At 55.9% G+C, this 18,015-nt stretch overlaps 1 protein-coding gene across 1 annotated transcript; it reads left to right on the top strand.

Annotated features, from left to right (window-relative positions):
• Window positions 1–2,033: 2,033 nt before the first annotated feature.
• On the top strand, window positions 2,034–16,984 carry RAB40B (RAB40B, member RAS oncogene family). The gene is made up of 6 exons (XM_004621063.3): window positions 2,034–2,304; window positions 11,581–11,641; window positions 13,120–13,180; window positions 13,764–13,841; window positions 14,354–14,576; window positions 16,145–16,984. Exons 1-6 carry the CDS (start codon window positions 2,136–2,138, stop codon window positions 16,414–16,416), a joined length of 864 nt encoding a protein of 287 aa, XP_004621120.3. The 5' UTR covers window positions 2,034–2,135; the 3' UTR covers window positions 16,417–16,984.
• Window positions 16,985–18,015: the final 1,031 nt, after the last annotated feature.

The following is an 18,015-nucleotide window of genomic DNA, read 5'->3' as shown; positions in this document are numbered from 1 at the left end:
TCAACAGGCATTGTAAACTAAACTAGCTTTCCAAAGTACACTGTTCTTAGCCCCAACAAATGCAAGTAACAAGAATATTGACTTTAACATCTGCTTTTCTGCTTAGGGCTTAAGGTTTACTCCTGGGTCTGTGCTCAGAGACACTTCTGGAAGGGCTCTGGGGAAATTATGGGGTACTGGGGATCCTTACCAATCCAGGAAAGGCATGTGCAAGGCAAGCGTCCTACCTGCAGTATCATCTCTCCACTGTATCTCTGTATCACTGTCATCCCATTGCTCATCGATTTGCTCGAGCGGGCACCAGTAACGTCTCCATTGTGAGGCTTGTTGTTACTGTTTTTGGCATATTGAATACACCATGGGGAGCCTGCCAGGCTCTGCCGTGCAGGACGGAGGACTCGAACCCGGGTTAGCCGTGTGCAAGGCAAACAAAGCTTGGTTTATGCTTGAAAATGTAGGTGACCTCTAAAAGCATCCCAGAGTATTTGGTGCTCAGGGGCTACTCCAGGCTCTGGATGCATGGGAGCAGCTCTTGGAGGTGCCATGGGACCATGCAGGTGTGTTCCTGCACACAAAGCGAGCACTCTGGTCCTTCCATCCATCTCCCTGACCCATACTCTGGTCCTTCTATCCATCTCCCTGGCCCATACTCTGGTCCTTCTATCCATCTCCCTGGCCCAGACTGCTGAACCTCAAATCCAATGCTATAGTAGGTGAAATATTAGTTTCTCATAAAGAACAAAATGAGGGCAGGAGAGAGCTCTAAGTGAGTGTATTCTTTACATGTGGGTTTAATGCCTGGTACCAAATTGGTTCCAGTACTACTAGAAACAATTCCTGAGCAGACACCAAAAACATATTTATAACAAAAGCAGCAGCAGCAAATGGACACCACTCCACCGTTAAATGGTTTAAAATATCTGCAATAGTTACATTCTTCATAATCTTTGTTATTTAAAACTTCAAAGGCATCAATCAACATTTTGCAGTGTTTTGAATGAATGCATTAGGTCATATTTGTTGAAAGATAACTTTCTCTTTCATATGAAGGCAGAGATGGAACTGACAGCAAACTGTACACATCCTAACCTCACAGATATGGAAACCATGGGTTTCCATATGACTCTCATTGAGTCATCATTGATGCACCTTCTTCACCAGTAGCATCTTGAGAAAATGTGAAGGTCTTCAAGCATCTCTGCCAGACTAATTCGAGGTGCTCCTTCATCATCAATGTCACTCTCCACAGAAAGATCCCTTATAATTCTTCCCCTTCTCCCACCGCTCCTGCTTCCAACAAAATGGGGGTCTAAGTCAGGTCCCAGCAGAGCACAGTGGAGTCTCCCCTACACCAGGTGAAGGCGGGGAGCGCCCTTCTCCAGTCAGGACCTCAGTTCTGCGGGGCTGGTGAGGCTGCCTCCACGCTGGAGTCTCCATTGTGTGTGTGCTCCGCTGCTGGATTCCCAGCGCCCTTCAGACTGCTCCGAAGGGCAACCCGGGATCGTGGGAGGCGCGCCCGGTGCTCACCGAGCTCCGAGGGAATCCCGGGACTCCAGCGCCCTTGCTCTCCTCGCAGGACGTGCACGGACGCCCACGCGTGCGGAACCACAAAGATGCGCACAGATATGCACAGGCACCAACAAGAACACGTGCACACGTACAAAGACAGGAGCGTTTGCCCATGCACGACAAGTCCGGCCCGGTCCAGCTAGCCAGTCCGGTACGCAGCCCGCCGGGGTCAGCGAGTGAAACCCATTCGGCTCCCACTCGCCTGTCCACGCGAGAGTGACAAGGCAAGCCCCGCCCCCGGTCGCCAAGGCCACTCCCGCACCGTCTCCATTGGCTAGGGGAAGCTCACCGCCCAAGGTCCCGCCCTCGGACTCGCCTCCTATTCGTCACTGGCGGTGGCAGCCGCATTCTCCTGGGAAGGACAGGTGGGCTCCGCTCTGGAGGCGGAGCCAAGCCAAGACGGACGGGTCCTCCTGCCAATGAACGTGGACAAGTACCCTAGCAACTGCGGCCCACCAATGTCGAGCTGGTGGGGCGGGGCCGGGCGCTGTCAGGCCGCGGGGGCTGCCGCGGCGACTGCGGGGGCCTCGGTGTCCGGCAGCCCCTCCGTGCCGTCGCGGCCGGGTATGGGCGGGGACGACGGCGTAGGCACCATGAATGCCCTGGGCAGCCCGGTCCGCGCCTACGACTTTCTGCTCAAGTTCTTGTTGGTGGGTGACAGCGACGTGGGCAAGGGCGAGATCCTGGCGAGTCTGCAGGATGGCGCGGCCGAGTCCCCGTACGGCCACCCGGCGGGTGAGTGCGGGGACTGGGCGCGGGAGGGACGCGCAGGGGCGGGAGAGAGGGTTCGGGGGCGCAGGGTCGGGGAGCAGCTGGGTGGCGGCAGCTGGGGCAGAGGGGCTGAGCGAAGGGCGCGGGGGCGGCGCCGCGGGAGGGGGTGTGGGGCGCGGGGGAGGGCAGGTGTGCAGAGTGCGGGGGAGCGCGGGAAGGCAGGGGTGTGGGGTGCGGGAGAGCGCGGGAAGGCAGGGGTGCAGGGTGCAGGGTTCGGGGGAGCGCAGGAAGGCAGGGGTGCAGGGGTGGGGGAGGGCAGCAGCTTGAGAAGGCAAGGGTGGGGGTGTGAAGGAGGGTAGGGGTGGGGAGGGGGGAGCACGGGAAGGCCAGGGTGGTGGGGAGTGCGGACTGTGGGGAGGGGTATTGGGGGAGCGTGGGAGGGGTGGGGCAAGAGGGTGTGGGGGGAGCGTGGGAGGGCAAGGATGAAGGGGAGTGCAGGGTAGAGCAGAGATGTGGTCTCTGGGGGTGTCTTTGAGGGGGTGCGGGAGCTCAGGGATCAGAGGATTCAATGGAGTCGCTGTGGGGACAAGAGGAGCCGAGTGTAGTGATCGCCCAGTCCTGAGTGCCCCCCTTCGAGTTTTCTCTCGAGGCAGGATGGGCACTCAGCACTAGGGAGATGCCAAGGGTGCAGGTCCTTGAGCTAGCTGAACACTCAGGATTGGACTGAGGTGCTCCGAAGTGCCTAAGTGCTGAGGCTTTTTGGGTACTTGGGAGTGGGGATCTCCAGGGGTCTTGCTTGAGGCACCCAGAAAAAAGGGGGCTCGCATGGGTCTAGCAGGACAGGCGGGTGTCCCCCTAGGGGCCCTCTTTTCATCGAAGACCTGAGAGGAGACCCCCAGAGTGCAGTCCAGGGTTGGAGCAGGCAGTGCTGGGTACACCAGCCAGGAGTGGGGGCAGGAGGACCTGCAAGGGCCCAGCCCGGGAACAGTGTATAGGACCAGGATTCTGGTTCCTACATGTGTCACAGAGGCGGCTCAGAGCTGACTGCACAGTCCATTGCCTGTGGGGGACAGGCACACTGGGTCTCCACCTCCGGTCACTGCTGTTGGGAGCTGCTCCTGCCCTGTGGCAACAGGCCTGTGCACTGGTGGTGCCTGTCTGGCATGTGCCAGCAGCCACACAGAACAGTCTGGTCAGCGGGGGTTGGGGGAGGCCAGGGGTGCATCCCATGGGTGACACTGCACAGCAGCTTGTCCCTGCCTCTCCGGTGCTCCCCACCCCATCCACCTCTTTTCCCTGATGTTTCCGCTTCTCCCAGAAAGCGAGGGAAGAAAATGGGGACTGTTGGCCCTTGGGGAAGAGGGCGCAGGCCAGACAGGCCAGCCCTGTCTCCGGCCTCCCCAACCCCAGCTCAGTCCTGGCTCTTTCTTCCCTGAGGGCAGAGTCCCCATTGCCCGGTGCTGGAGAGTCAAGAGTTAGTGCCCCTGCCCCGCAGAAAAATTCTGAGGGTCCTTCCCCTCTGTGAGAGTGGTTCCGTTTGCAGAGAACAGCCTCCCCCAGAGGGGGTGAGGGAGCCCCAGATCAGATATGCTGTGAGCCCAGGCGTTATCGGTGGCCTTGCTCCCCCACAGTCCTTGCTGCAGAAAGGCACCCAAGGACAGCTCCTGTGCTGGCCCATTCCCCCCACCTCTGCCTTTGAGATTCTCCTCCTCACACCCACAACCCAGATGGAGGTGAGGCCTCTCCGGAGGCGGCTCCTCTGAGTTTCTCTGTGCAACCAAGTGCAGATCGACAGTGTAAAACCATAGCAACTGCTTACAGATTGACTCAGTTGAAAGTCACCACAACCACTTACAGATTCACAGAGTGTACAGCCAGCACCTCCGTTAGGGCTGGCACAGGGTACAGTCAGCACTCCCAGTCTGAGCTGAAACTCGACTGCTGGCTGTGTGGGTGACTCCCGCTGGGGATGCAGAAACTGCTCCCAGAAATCGTCTGTAGGCAGGTGTGGTCAGTGCTGGGGCTGACTGTCTCTAAGTCCCAGGTGCTGAGGGTAGTGGCCTCACCCCATTTTCTCCTTTGAGACTCTGAATCAGGTCTCCTCACCTGCTGTGGCCTCCACAGGCTTGGCTGTGAGGTTTTGCTGGCCTGAACTTTGGTGGGTTTTTGTTTTGTTTTGTTTTTTTGGGTCACACCCGGCGATGCACAGGGGTTACTCCTGGCTTTTCACTCAGGAATCACCCCTGGTGGTGCTCAGGGGACCATATGGGATGCTGGGATTAGAACCCGGGTCAGCCGCGTGCAAGGCAAACGCCCTCCCTGCTGTGCTATCGCTCCAGCCCCTGGCCTGCACTTTGGTGTGAAGATGAGTGAGGGGTGCAGCTGGTCCCAAAAGCAGAACTCCTGCTTTCTCCCAGGCCTTTCTTGCCAGAAGGTTCTTCATGTGCCCTCAGGAAACTCACTCCTGAGAGCTTCACCAGCTGTGAAAAAAGCCTGGAGGGAAGAGCGTCAGTCTGTGGGTTTGCTCAGACCCCCTCCGTAGAGGGCTTCCATGGTGGGCCTCCTTCTGGAAACAGCCACAGAATTCCACACCAGACCTGGCTCACACCCCGGCTACTGGAGTCTGACAAGGGTCATTGGCCTAGGGCCACAGTTCACCCTCCTGCTCTGGGGGTGCCAAGTGCCTGAGTCAGGAGCTGAGCTTCATTGCCTTGTCGCATCCTTGCACAGACTGTCTGAGCATGGCCTGCTCCCCGCACAGCCTGAGGGCTGTGTTTGCTGTGGGTCACAGGGTCCTATACACGTGTTTCTGTGGGTTACAGTATGCCTAGGATCTGGTAAGGGCCAGATCTGGGCATCTGGGGTGAGGTTTGTGCCACAGGTCAGACCAGGTGAGCCGGCTGCTCGGGAACCCGCTCCAGCTTCAGAGATGTCTGAAAGCTTTGATGCTTACAAGCCCTTTTCACGTCACATGTCATGTATACACATGCACATAACACACATTGCACAAATGTCTATATAGCAAAAACTCATGTATTTTCTTTTATACTACTCCTCTTTGGTTAAAGGCAGGAAGATTTTTGTTTTGGATTGTTCTCCTAGCTCTGCTCTCAGGAAGTACTCCTGGTGGTGTTTAGGAGAGTATATGGGATGCTGAGGATTGAACCCAGGTCTGGTGCACGCAAGTCAGGAGACTTAACTGCTGGACTATCTCTCCAGCTCCATTATCTTTGTTATTGAGCCACGCCCAATGGTGTTGGAGGGCCTCTCCAGCTCAGTGCTCCCAGCAGTGCTCCTTTATGCTCCGGGCTCCACTGCCTCTCCAGGCCCTGGGCTTGCTTTGTCTGCTCCCCTACCCTACCCCTCTGGAACGCCCAGACCCTGGAGTCTGGGTCACTTCAGCACATGTGTGGCACTAGAGATCACCCAGTCTCATGTTTCCCCTCTTGTTAATCTCACATGGACCGGTTATCCTGTGGGCCTGGGTCCCTTACCCAGGGCAGTCTGTCTGTCCAGTCTCAGTCTGGAGGGACTGTGTGGGTGGCTGGATGCAGGCAGGGTGCACCTCCAATGCAGAGATTTGGCACAGAGTACAGGCAGACAGGGCCCAGGCAGTGGGGAGCACATGGGGGAGCAGTGGACCAGGCCCTAGGAGCTGCCATTAGGTGGAGACAGGGGGCCCTAGCTCATCCGGAGCTCCAGGGCCCCTTGCTGTGTATTTTAGATAAAAAACAGAAAGGAGGGACATGGCTAGACTCCTTTCAGAGTGCTCTCTGGGCATGTCCCTATTCATCTTTAGAACCATCTGGAAGCAGGAAGAGGCCATGAGGGGCTGGCATTTGACCCTGGCCTCAGGAGCTCCCTGTACCTGCCCTCCATCATTCAGGCAGTCCTCCCTGTCCCCCGAAGCTCTGTGAGGTCCCAGCAGTGTGAGGGTGCTCTGGCATCTGGGTGGGATGGGCCAGGTGGGTCTGGAGCATCGCTTGCTTCCTCTGTGATCTGTGCAGAATTTGAATTGTCCTGTGATTCTGCCACTGTCCAGGTCTAGAATGTTCCCTTGCCCCTCGAAAGGAAGCCTTTTCCCTGGACCCTCGCAACCATCATCCTTTCTGATGTTTTCATTCCACATGAGACACTTCTTGAGTCAGGTTCTCAAAAACAGATGTTTGTAAGGGATTTCTTTCTTTCCTTCTTCTTTTCTTCCTTCCTTCTTTAATCCTATCTTTTTCATTTTTGGGGGCCACACCTGGCAGTGCTCAGGGGTTACTGCTGGCTCTGCACTCAGGGATAACTCCTGGCGGTGCTTGGAGACCATGTGGGGTGCTCTCTACCCTCTCTCTGTTGGCCCACACATGGGCACTCCCTGAAATAGAAGTCAGCAGGTGATGGGAGCTTTGAAATAGATCACTAAGTTATTTATTCCTCCCTGCAGCTAGTAGTGAGTGCAGCCTCCATGTCTGGCTCTCTTTTCAAAACTAAAATTAACTTTTGCCTCTGTTTTTCTGACCCATTCAGTGAATGTTCTGATAGGCTTTGTTCTAGAACTTTTCCTGTGTTTCATTTTACTTTGATAGATAAGTAAACACTCTTGGTGAATTAATTGTGCAAAGAATTTGAATTGTCCTGTGATCCACTTGTGCTGACTTTTGAGAAGATCAGTAATCGGCTGAAAAGTCACTGTCACTGTCATTGTCATCCTGTTGCTCATCGATTTGCTCAAGTGAGCACCAGTAACGTCTCCATTGTGAGACTTGTTGTTACTGTTTTTGGCATATTGAATATGCCATGGGTAGCTTGCCAGGCTCTGCCATGAGGGCGAGATACTCTTGGTAGCTTGCTGGGCTCTCTGAGAGGGGTGGAGGAATCAAACCCAGGTCAGCCATGTGCAAAGCAAATGCCCTACCACTGTGCTATAGCTCCAGCCCATCTTTTCCTGAGCTGAAAAGATGCTCAGGAAATTGGAGCTCAAGTTTTGCATGACAAAGGCCCAGGTCCAATCCCAGCACCACTGGGAATGACCATGAAGCAGAATCAGAAGGGCCTGAGCTCCATGGCATGAGGCCCCAGACCCAAAGCCAGAGTGCCAGGATTTAGAGCCACATGCAGAGGAGGAGGACTATTGAGTACTCGGTGGCCCTGGAACACGCTGTGAGACCCGTGCGTGCATGCCTGCATGTGTGCGAGCATGCGTGTGTGCGCGTGCACACACATGTGTGCATGCATGTGCATATGCATTTGTGTGTACTATCTTTCCAGACCCAGATTTTCACAAGAATTACAGAAATGGTACAGGGGTAAAACTCTTTCCTTTCGTGCAACTGACCCTGGGGTTGATCCTCAGCACTGCAAGTAGTCCCTTGAGCTATGCCAAGAGTGAACCCTGAGCACCACCAAGTATGACCCAAAACCAAAAAACTTACAAGGTGCTTAGAAAAAAAGCTTCAGTAATGAACTATTGTAGGATAACATGGGATTTGTCCTTTTAGCCTTGCTGCAGGGAACTTAGTTCACCTTAAAGCAATGTCCTTTCTGTGTGGATACAGGAAGACAGTTAATATTATGCTTTGTAACTTGGGAGCTGATTGACTCCAATAATATTTACTCCTGGGCATCTGCTTTCTAGACTCAGTTGCCCTTAGTTCGCAGCACCCCAAAAGCAGGGTCCCAAAGAGGGACGGAATGGACCCAGGGCAAGCTGTGAGCTACCCTTGCATCAAAATGAGCCAGGCTAAAGCACCACAATACTCCACTATAAGTTGACAACATGGTCATAGACAAATGCTGTCATGATCCAAAAGTAACGACGAGACTAGGACCCAGATGGGGTTAGGAAGACTAACCTGACCTGAGGACTGTGGTCTGGAAAATACCAAACTACAAATGCATACACATGCACACATGTGCTCCACGTATTCCCAGCACGCATTTACAGCCAACACCTTCTCCATGATTCCCAGCGTGTATATATAACCCACACTGACTCCATGATCCCTAGCACATATGTATGGTCCACACCTTCTCCATGATTCACAGCCCACACTTACTCCATAATTCCTAGCACATATGTACAGTCAACACCTTCTTCATGATTCCCAGCCCATATGTACAGTTGATCGTTATGTCATCTTTCACGTGTGTTGGTTCTACTCAGATTATGAGTGTCTCATGTGGAGTGGGACTGTCTGGAGGGCTCAGTTGTATTTTCTTTATTAATATATTTGTTTTTAGTGTTAGCCCAGTGGTGCTCAGTGGCTATTATTGGCTTAGTGCTTGGGGTCATCCTGGTGGTGTGGGGAAACCATGAGGTGTAGCTCTGTTCTCAAGGGTCCCCTGGTGGTGCTTTGAGGGACCAGGTGGTGCCAGGGATTGAATGAGGTCAGCTACATCAATAGTGCCCTAACCCCTACACTACCTCTCTGACTCTGGAGTGGTTTCAGGCCTCTGTGAAGAGCCCCTGGTAGCTGATCTGAAAAGCAGTTTTCAGGATTGAGCTATAGACACACATACATGCCCAGAAGCTCCATTTTTGTCCTGAAACTGGGATATGTGTGCATGTGTATGAGATACATGGTGTTTAAAGACATAGCACTCGGGGCTGGAGAGATAGCACAGCGGGTAGGGCGTTTGCCTTGCACGCGGCCGACCCGGGTTCAAATCCCAGCATCCCATATGGTCCCCTGAACACGGCCAGGGGTAATTCCTGAGTGCAGAGCCAGGAGTAACCCCTGTGCATCGCCAGGTGTGACCCAAAAAGAAAAAAAAAACTGTTAAAAAAAATAAAAAAAAATAAATAAAGACATAGCACTCAGTGGGCCACCCCAGGTGGGAAAAGGTGTCGTCCCTCCTATACCCCCTGGTGGCTCGGTGGCCACCAACTTCCAGAGGCCATTGGACAGTCAGGTATGGGCCCTCAGTGATGAGACACGTGGAGCCTCACGGGATGGGGGTGGATCCAGCCCTTGTCCTCCCCCGCCCCAGCAAGACCCCAAGTCACCACCCTCGAAAGGCCCCTCTTGGGGCTGGAGCAATAGCACAGCGGGTAGGGCGTTTGCCTTGCACGCGGCCGACCCAGGTTCAATTCCAAGCACCCCATATGGTCCCCTGAGCACCGCCAGGGGTGATTCCTGAGTGCAGAGCCAGGAGTAACCCTTGTGCATCGCCAGGTGTGACCCAAAAAGCAAAAAAAAAAAAAAAAAAAAAAAGGCCCCTCTGGTTACTGATTAAGCTCCTTAACGGCCATGATTCCAGAGATCCAGAGACACACTAATGAATCTCGGAACCCAGCAACTTTTGGCAGAAACCCCTCCAGATTTAATTATTAAAATTTCAGAATTCCAAAACCTCACAGCTGCTATTCAGGCCACGTGACATCATATTCTTAACCAGCAATGAAAACAAATTGTCTAATGTTCCCTTTTCGGCAGGTCTAAGTTTTAGGGGAAAATCCCAAATAATAATGGTGGGTCTGGTGTCAAAATATTGAATGTAATCAAATTAGAGAGAGAGTAATGTGGAAATCATCTGCCACACAGGTAGGGGGAGGGTGTGAGATGGGGGGTATACTGTGTTTTTTTGGTGGCAGAAAATGTGCACTGGTGAAAGGACAGGTGTTTTTCATCATTGTATGATGGAGACTTAAACCCGAAAGCTTTGTAACTGTTCTCACGGTGATTCAATAAATAAATTTATAAAAAAAATAAAGACATGGCACTGATGGTGAGGCCAGGAAATGCCAGGGTCTTTCTATGTGTGCAAAATCATGCACATGTGCTTATTCATGTATGTATGCACACATATGTGTGTGAGATAAACAGTGTTTATACATAGAGCTGCCAGTGAGGCCAGGAATTGCCAGGGTTTATCCTTGGGGTTTTGTGTGTGTGCATGTGTGTGTAAAAGCATGTGTGTGATCATGTATGTGTGTACATGAGCTTGTATGACAACATTGTGTATGTGTATTGCATATGTGTGCATTTGTGTATTTTGCCTGTCTGCACATGTGAGATATATGGTGTTTAAGGGCATATCCCTGCTAGTGAGGCCGGGAGATGCCAGGATCTTTCTGTGGGGGTTTGTGTGTATGCATGCGTGTCTGCAAAAACGTGCATGTGAGTGCTCATAAATGTCTGCATATGATTGCATGAAAGCGTGTGTGTGTGCAGGCAGATGTGTATGTGTGCATGTGTGTGCATGCATGTATGTGCCTGGTCTGTTGGGGAGGACGGAGCTCTGCAGGGCCAGACCTCAAGGTGGGATGTGCAGTTGCTAAGCTACTTGACATGGTGCCTTTTAGTGGCCTGTGGGGGACCTTCTTGTCTTGTTGCATGGGTTTTATTTTCTTTTTGCTGGGGCTACACCCAGCAATGCTCAGGAATTACTCCTGGTGGTGCTTGGGGGACCATATGAGATGCTGGGGATTGAACCTGGGTTGGCCGCGTGAAGGCAAATGCCCTTCCTTCTGTACTATCTCTCTGGCTTTTGTTTTCTTAAACATCTGTTCAGAGCTCAGCTCACCCTGCGGCCCTATGGTTCCGAAGTTGAAGCTGGGGCCCGTGCATGTGTGCTCCAGCCTCTCCCAGCCCTGGGTCCACTCCCCTCCATGCAAGACCAGGGTCATCCTTGTTTCCCTCCCTCTGCCACCTCAGCTCCGGTCCCAGCAGTCTGCCCTTCTGCCCCAGTCTCTCACCATCTCTCCATGAGAGAGCCCACACTGCGCTGCATCTGAGCGCTGTCCACACCCTCTCTCACTTTCTTGGAGTGAAAAGACTGTGGCTAGGCTGGCCTAGAGCCATGGACCCAGCGGACATGTCTCTGGAGGAGAGAGGCATTGCTTTCTGTGTAAAAAAAATGTGCTTTTCCGACTTTTTTTTGGGGGGGGCCACACCCAGCAATGCTCAGGGGTTACTCCTGGCTCTGCACTCAGGAATCACTCCTGGCAGTGCTTGGAAGACCATATGCCGGGGGTTGAACCTGGGTCCGCTGTGTGCAAGGCGAACACCCTACCCACTGTACTATCGCTCCAGCCCCAGCTTTTCAGATTTCAGAACAGATTCTTGCTTTGTGGCAAAAACTTGGAAGGAGAGGAAGGGTGAACAAAAAGGTGAACAGCAAGACTGCACACGGGGGCCCTGGTGGGGGTGGGGGCGTAAGCTGCTTGTTCATTTCCTGTTGTGCGCACTGTCACTGCCAGGTATAGCTCCTGGTGTTGCACTGGGCAACAGAATGCAGTAGTCCAGCCAGGGTCCTCGCCTGCATGGTGCGGGGCCCAGTGCTTGGCTCTGACTGCCCCTCCTCACACAGGCATCGACTACAAGACCACCACGATCCTGCTGGACGGCCGGCGCGTGAAACTACAGCTCTGGTGAGTGGCCCCAGGTCCTGCCTGTCCCACAGCTCCCCAGAGAGGTTCCTGGTGTTCCGGGCATCTGAGGGCCTGGTGTTGGCCCAGGGAGGGCGGGGAGAGGGCAGGAAATGAGAAACATGGGGATGTGTCCCATGCAGGGGTCTCGGGGCTTCCACCTGGCCCAGTGGCCTTGTGGCTGCCCTCTTCCTCCTGCTTGCCTCCTGCCCCGGCACAGCCCAGCCCTCCCTGTCACTCTCACTTGCCTTCCATACGCCAGGGGCAGGGAGCTGTGTGGACTACGGCACCTTCCCTCTGCCCAACATGAGGGTTGTGGACACGATCCCCTCAGCCTGCTCCCCTGGTCCTCTCCTCTCCCCTCCCCAGGGCCGGCTCAGCCCCCTCCAGACTCCACTTCCAAGATTCAAGGCCTCAGGGGCCACCTGCTTGTTGTCCCTCCCAACTGTGCCCTGCTGTGGTTCCCAGAGGCCATCTCAGCAAACACCACAGGTGACAGCTGTCTGGGGGATCCTCGGGGCCACCCCTGCAGGGAGCTGACCTCACACAGGCTCCCCGAGAGCAAGGTGGCAATAGCTATGACTGACCAGGAACCCCTCGATTGTTCTGTCTTATCAAGTGAGGTGCTCCTCCATCTCAGCATGGGCAGTGGTCAGCACCTCTGGCCTCTCTCTCCTGAGGGACAGTGACAGAAGGCGGGCAGCAGTGTCTCACTCCTGGTATCTGGGTCAGGCCCATGGGCCGCTGTGGCCTCCTTGTCCTCAGGACCACCTAGGAAAAGGGTATTTGTTCACCTGCAGACAGTGTCAAGAAAGTGTGGGAAACTAGCTGCTTATCCCCTGAGCCACAGCCGGCAGCACAGGGGACCCTGCTGGGTGCCTGGACCCACCCTCTGACCTATCCGCAGTGGCCCATCCTGGACGGTTCCTTCAATGGACGGACTGGGCCTGTGATGTACTTGGGACCTGTTTCTCCCACTGTGTAGGCTCTGCTTTAGCTCTAGGGTAAATGACATTTCACAGACTTGGCCTAGTGGTATCTGTTTGTGGTGCCAGGGACCCATGGGGCATCAGGGGTGTCAGGAACGTGCCCTGCCACCTCCCCCAAAGAATCAGGCTGCCTAGCCCTGCTGCCACATGTACTATCTTCTCCTCTCTGACCTGAGTGGAGCAGATGTACCCAAGCCCACTCCCCAGGGCGTGCTGGGGTCTTAACTCCCATGCGTCACTGGCTCATGGGCAGAGCGTGTGAATGGTTCCCAGGATTTCTGCTCATATATCTTTTTTGTTTGTTTGGGGCCACACCTGGAGGTGCTCAGGGGTTACTCCTAACTCTGCACTCAGAAATCACTTCTGGTGGGGCTCAGGGAACCATATTTGGTGCTGGGGATCGAGCCAGGGTTGGCAGCGTGCCAGGCAAATGCCCTACCCACTGTGCTCTCGCTTGGCCCCTCTGCTTACTGTCTTCAACATCTTTTCCAGGGACACATCGGGGCAGGGAAGATTCTGTACCATATTCCGCTCCTACTCCCGGGGCGCACAGGTAACCCCCGACCTGGGTGTCCACTGAGCACTAACGTTTGGAATGTGCTATGTGGGCACCCGCAGAAGGTGACAGAAACTTGAGCGTGGGATGTTCGTGACTCCCGAGCCTTCCGCAGCATGCGGGAAGCAGGTGTGCTCGCAGGACCATGTGGGCCTGGGAGCTGCATACACATGTCCCCACATTTTTGTGTACGTGCGCGCCCCCGGGCTGTGTTTGTGCATGCATCCACATGCATGTGTGTGTGCACGCGTGTGTGAGCAGGTGGGACGGGCTCTGCTCTGGAGTGTGTTGCCCCTGCAGCCTCACCCTCCTGCATCCCTGGGCAGCTCACGGGCATGAGAAGAGGGCTCCGGGCCCTCGTGCGGTGGCCACAGCGGGCTCATCAGCGAGCTGGACAAGGGCCGTTGAGCAGAGTTGCCGACTGCGAGAGCTGAGTTCTGTGTCGAAGTGGTGCCATGGCTCTTCAACTGGGCCGAGTGGTGCTGAGCACTGAGCCCCACAGCCAGCACCCACACAAGCTTTACCTGCACACCCGAGCCACGTCTGTCCACCCTCAGGTCAGCCTGGTCCCCTTCCCTAGGGCGTGATCCTGGTCTATGACATCGCCAACCGCTGGTCTTTCGACGGCATCGACAGGTGGATCAAGGAGATCGACGAGGTGAGGCCCAGCACCCTCCACACACTGGGGGTGGGTGAGCACTGGTGCAAGTACCCTACCACAGGAGGCGGGTCCCAGTGCAGGCTCTCTGGCCAGGTGTGCAGGGGGCAAGGAAGTGGGTCATGACAGCTGGACCAGCTGGTCGGAACCAAGCCCCCCCGCAGCTGCACAGGGGCCATTGTTGGGGGTCTCAGACCGCAGCTTCTCACCAAGTCCAGCGCAGACATCTGAGTTGGTGCTCTCAGCTCTGTGCCCCCCAAAGCTCCAGGAGAGGTCGTTCTGCCTCCTCCAGCTCCCAGGTTCTCGGTCCCTTTATGTCCTCCCGGTCCCTCTCCCTGTATGCTCGCACCCTCCTCACCATGTGAAACAGGGTGACCAGTGAGGCCCCGGCCCAGCCGCGTCTGCGAGGACTCCCGAGGTGCTGGTGGGTGTGTGTCTCGGGGTGCTCCTCCCCTCAGGACACATGCGCTGCTCAGGGCACCCACTTCTCTTGGCTCTCTCTTGTGCTTCAGCATGCCCCCGGCGTCCCTAAAATCCTGGTGGGCAATCGCCTGCACCTGGCCTTCAAGAGGCAGGTGCCCACGGAGCAGGCCCAAGCCTATGCTGAGCGTCTGGGGGTCACCTTCTTCGAGGTCAGCCCACTGTGTGACTTCAACATCACCGAGTCCTTCACCGAGCTGGCCAGGACTGTGCTGCTGCGTCATGGCATGGACCGGCTCTGGAGGCCGAGCAAGGGTAGGTAGCCCCCCACCAAGGCAGCATGGTGCTCTGAGCACGGGGGTGGGAAGAGGCACTAACGCCACACAGCTGAGATGCGGGTGCCCATCCTGCCACGCGAGTAGCAGCTGCCAGTGCTTGAGAGAGAAGTGTGTGGAGCGTGCCTGGGGCCAAGTGGCACCCATGCAACTGTGAGTGCTGGCACGTCCCTTACCATGGCCACGCTGGCTGCTCACTGTTTTCTGCCCCACATCTGGAGACAGAGCAGATAAGTGCTGAGCTTGGAGAGCAGGGAAATAGAGATTCTGGGGGACCTCTCCCCGGGGTGCCAGGCCACAGCCACCAAGCTTCTTGGTGTGGAGAGACAGGGGAGGGCACAGCTCCGGCTGTGAGGGCCATAGGCCACCCCATTCCTCAGACCTGCCTTTCAGCACCTTCCAGATGTCCACACGGGATTCTGTGTGACACCCAGTGCTCACTTCTCTCATATCCAGAACTCTGTCCCTGGACACCCTGGTCCTGCCCAGCTGCCATGGGTCTGTGTTCTCTGCAGCTCTGCAGGGTCTAAGGTCACAGCATTTCCAGCCCAGCATCGTCTCTGGCTTCACCCCAGGTGTGAGCCTTCAAGGTTCCTCCCACCCCTCACATAGAGCATTTCCCCCTTCTCATTCCCTTCTTACGGGGATGAGAGTTCCACCGTGTGGGACTCAGGCTGCGTCTCCTTAAGAATGGCGCAGGCAGGTAGCCCGGCCACAGGAGCGGGCTGAGCTCTCTTTGGACTGGTGCTTTCACCTCCCTCAGACGCATGCCCAGAAGTGCAGATGCTGTGTCACACGCGGTTCCTCATGGTCTCTGCATAGCCCCCATGCCCCACCGTGCCTGTGGCTTCCCACTGCCAGCCAGCCAGTGTCGTTTCTGTTGACTTGCCCTTCCCTGGCCACAGAGGTGGAGAACATCCTCTATCTTCCTGGCCATGGCCACTGGCAAGGGACGTGCCAGCACTCACAGCTGTCTGTCTTCCTTGGAAGATCCATGTGTGCCTTCTGCCAGTTTTTGCAGTCCTCAGGGGCTCTGGGCCATTCTTGGGCCCGAGGGTCAGCGTTCTGGGGCCCCATGCATCGGGCTGGGACTGGATGTCTGCAGCAAGCCCTGCCTCCCCAGTTCCTCCCCCTTATTCAGTCGGGCTAATTGTTTCCTGCTGCTGGGCGCAAAGGTTCTCTGCAGATTTCACTTTTCACCACGAATTCGAATTCGGTGTGTGACCTGCAAGCATGTGGATATAAGACACGCTCTTTGGATTCCTTTTTTCTACCTGCCTGCAGGGGTTGAGGGGCCCCTGGGAAAACCTCTGCCCTGTTCTTCTCCACATGGAAAGCCTGACGTGACACATCCCAAGATGTCTGGTGGGCATCTTGGTGACGTGGGCTGGTCTTGGTCGACCCAGTCCTGGGGACCTCTCTGCTCAGCAGTGACATCTGGGGGGAGATGACCAACCTCGGGCCTGGTCAGCGGGGGGGGGGGGGGGGGGCGGGGCAGCCAGGCCTGGGAAGCCAAGAGGGCTCAGCCCATCCCTTTCCCGCCCCAAGTTCTGAGCCTCCAGGACCTGTGCTGCCGCGCTGTGGTGTCCTGCACGCCCGTGCACCTCGTGGACAAGCTGCCGCTCCCCATGGCCTTAAGAAGCCACCTCAAGTCCTTCTCCATGGCCAATGGCCTCAACGCCAGGATGATGCATGGCCGCTCATACTCACTGGCCACTGGCCCCAGCCACAAGAGGGGCAGCTTCTGCAAAGCCAGGGCCAGCCGGGCACCTCGGAGTCCCCCACGGCACTGTGCCCGAAGCAGTTGCAGGGTCTCCTAGGGTGACCTGGTTCCTGTGAGGGACTGGGCCACACACCCAAGAACGTCCTAGAGCTGAGAGCCCCCTGCTGCCCAGAACACTGGTGACGTGACCGGCCTCAGTGTCTGCAGGCCGAGCACGAGTGCATCTTAGGTGTGTCTGGAGGTCCAGTGCCAGGTGCTGACTGGCTCACTCACCACATCTGCCCAGTGCGTGCAGCTTGTTCCTCCAGCACGAGAACCCAGTCTGTGCGTGCCACGGAACAGTTCAGGGCGTGGAATAGTCGGGGCAGTCGGGGCCAGCCTCTCCAAGAGCCACTCTCAGCTGGGGAGGACATGGGGCTCATCACGCTTGTGCTGTCCTATGGGGATTGAGAAGTGACTTATACGCATATTTTTCTGTAAACTCACCTTTTTTGTACAAGATGATCCACAAGTCAGGAAGCTAAGGGAAGAAAATGCCAAAGAAATCTCCAGTTTGGATGGACGTGGGCCTACACAGGGCAGGAGGCATGGCAAGGGCTGCCCCCGCCACCCCTGCAGAGCCAGGTGAATGTGGTTCTGAAAGTAAAACGTGCAGCTGGTCTTTGTTCCGGGGCTTGTTCTTCCCGCGTCTGCTCCCGGGGCCTGTGACAGCACCACTGAGTGTCAGCCACAGAACTGGCCTCTGTCTGGGACTGTCTCTGACTCTGGGTGGACACAGTGGGGGCGGGGGCTGGGGGCACTCTGTGGACCTCACTGGGTCTTGGAGGAGCTCACAGTACCTCTCCCAGCCTCGGCGTCACCACCTGCAACCCCAACATGGCATGCTCGGCCTCTGGTTAGAACATGCGGTGCTGCCAGTGCCAGGCACACTCCGTTGCTCGGGCCCAGCCTGAATGGGCACAGCATGGCCAGGGCAGGAGACAGAAGGGCTGGCTCGGGTGTGTGTTCTCGGCTGTGGGCTGGAGGGGCAGCAGAGGGGTCAGCGGACTCCAAGGCCCATGCCTACAGTCCATGCAGGAAGGGGGTCCACACGGTGCTATGCTCCCCAGAGCCTCTGTGGTGTGTGTCTGTGCAAATTCACCAAAAGCTAGTCTAGCCCCAGGAAAAACAGCTCATGGCCCCATCCACCTGCCAATGCTGGCTGAGGCCCAGGGCACAGGCGGGGGTGCTACTGGCAGTTTGGACGTCTCTGCCCAGAAGCAGCTGTGCTCAGGGCTGAGCACGACGAGACACCAGGACTGCACTGCACCGAATGCAGCATGCCGGGGTAAGAAATGACCCCAAGCATGATCTGCCCACGCCTCTCAAACCCTGCTCACTGTCACTTCTAATCCTGACCTATAGGAGTATAAAACGGGCACAAATGCAACATTCACCGATGGCCAGGCAGGAGGAAATGCCCGTCAGAGGCTGGGAGGGCTCTGTGGGCTGAGACCGGCTCTGCACATGGAGACCCAGGTCTGTCTGTGCCATTGTGTGGTGCCGGCACAGAGCCGGCTACAGCCCCAACACTCCACCAGGTGTGGTCCTAAAAGCAAAAATTAAAACATTCAAAATGGAGCCTGAGCAACAGTACAGGGGGTGGGGCACTTGCCTTGCATGCAACCAACATGGGTTTGGTCCCCTGAGTACTGAC

This window comes from Sorex araneus, chromosome 3 (assembly GCF_027595985.1).
Source record: "Sorex araneus isolate mSorAra2 chromosome 3, mSorAra2.pri, whole genome shotgun sequence".
Taxonomy (NCBI): domain Eukaryota; kingdom Metazoa; phylum Chordata; class Mammalia; order Eulipotyphla; family Soricidae; genus Sorex; species Sorex araneus.
The sequence above is the reverse complement of the archived record's forward strand: the minus strand, read 5'-3'. Positions and strand labels throughout refer to the sequence as shown.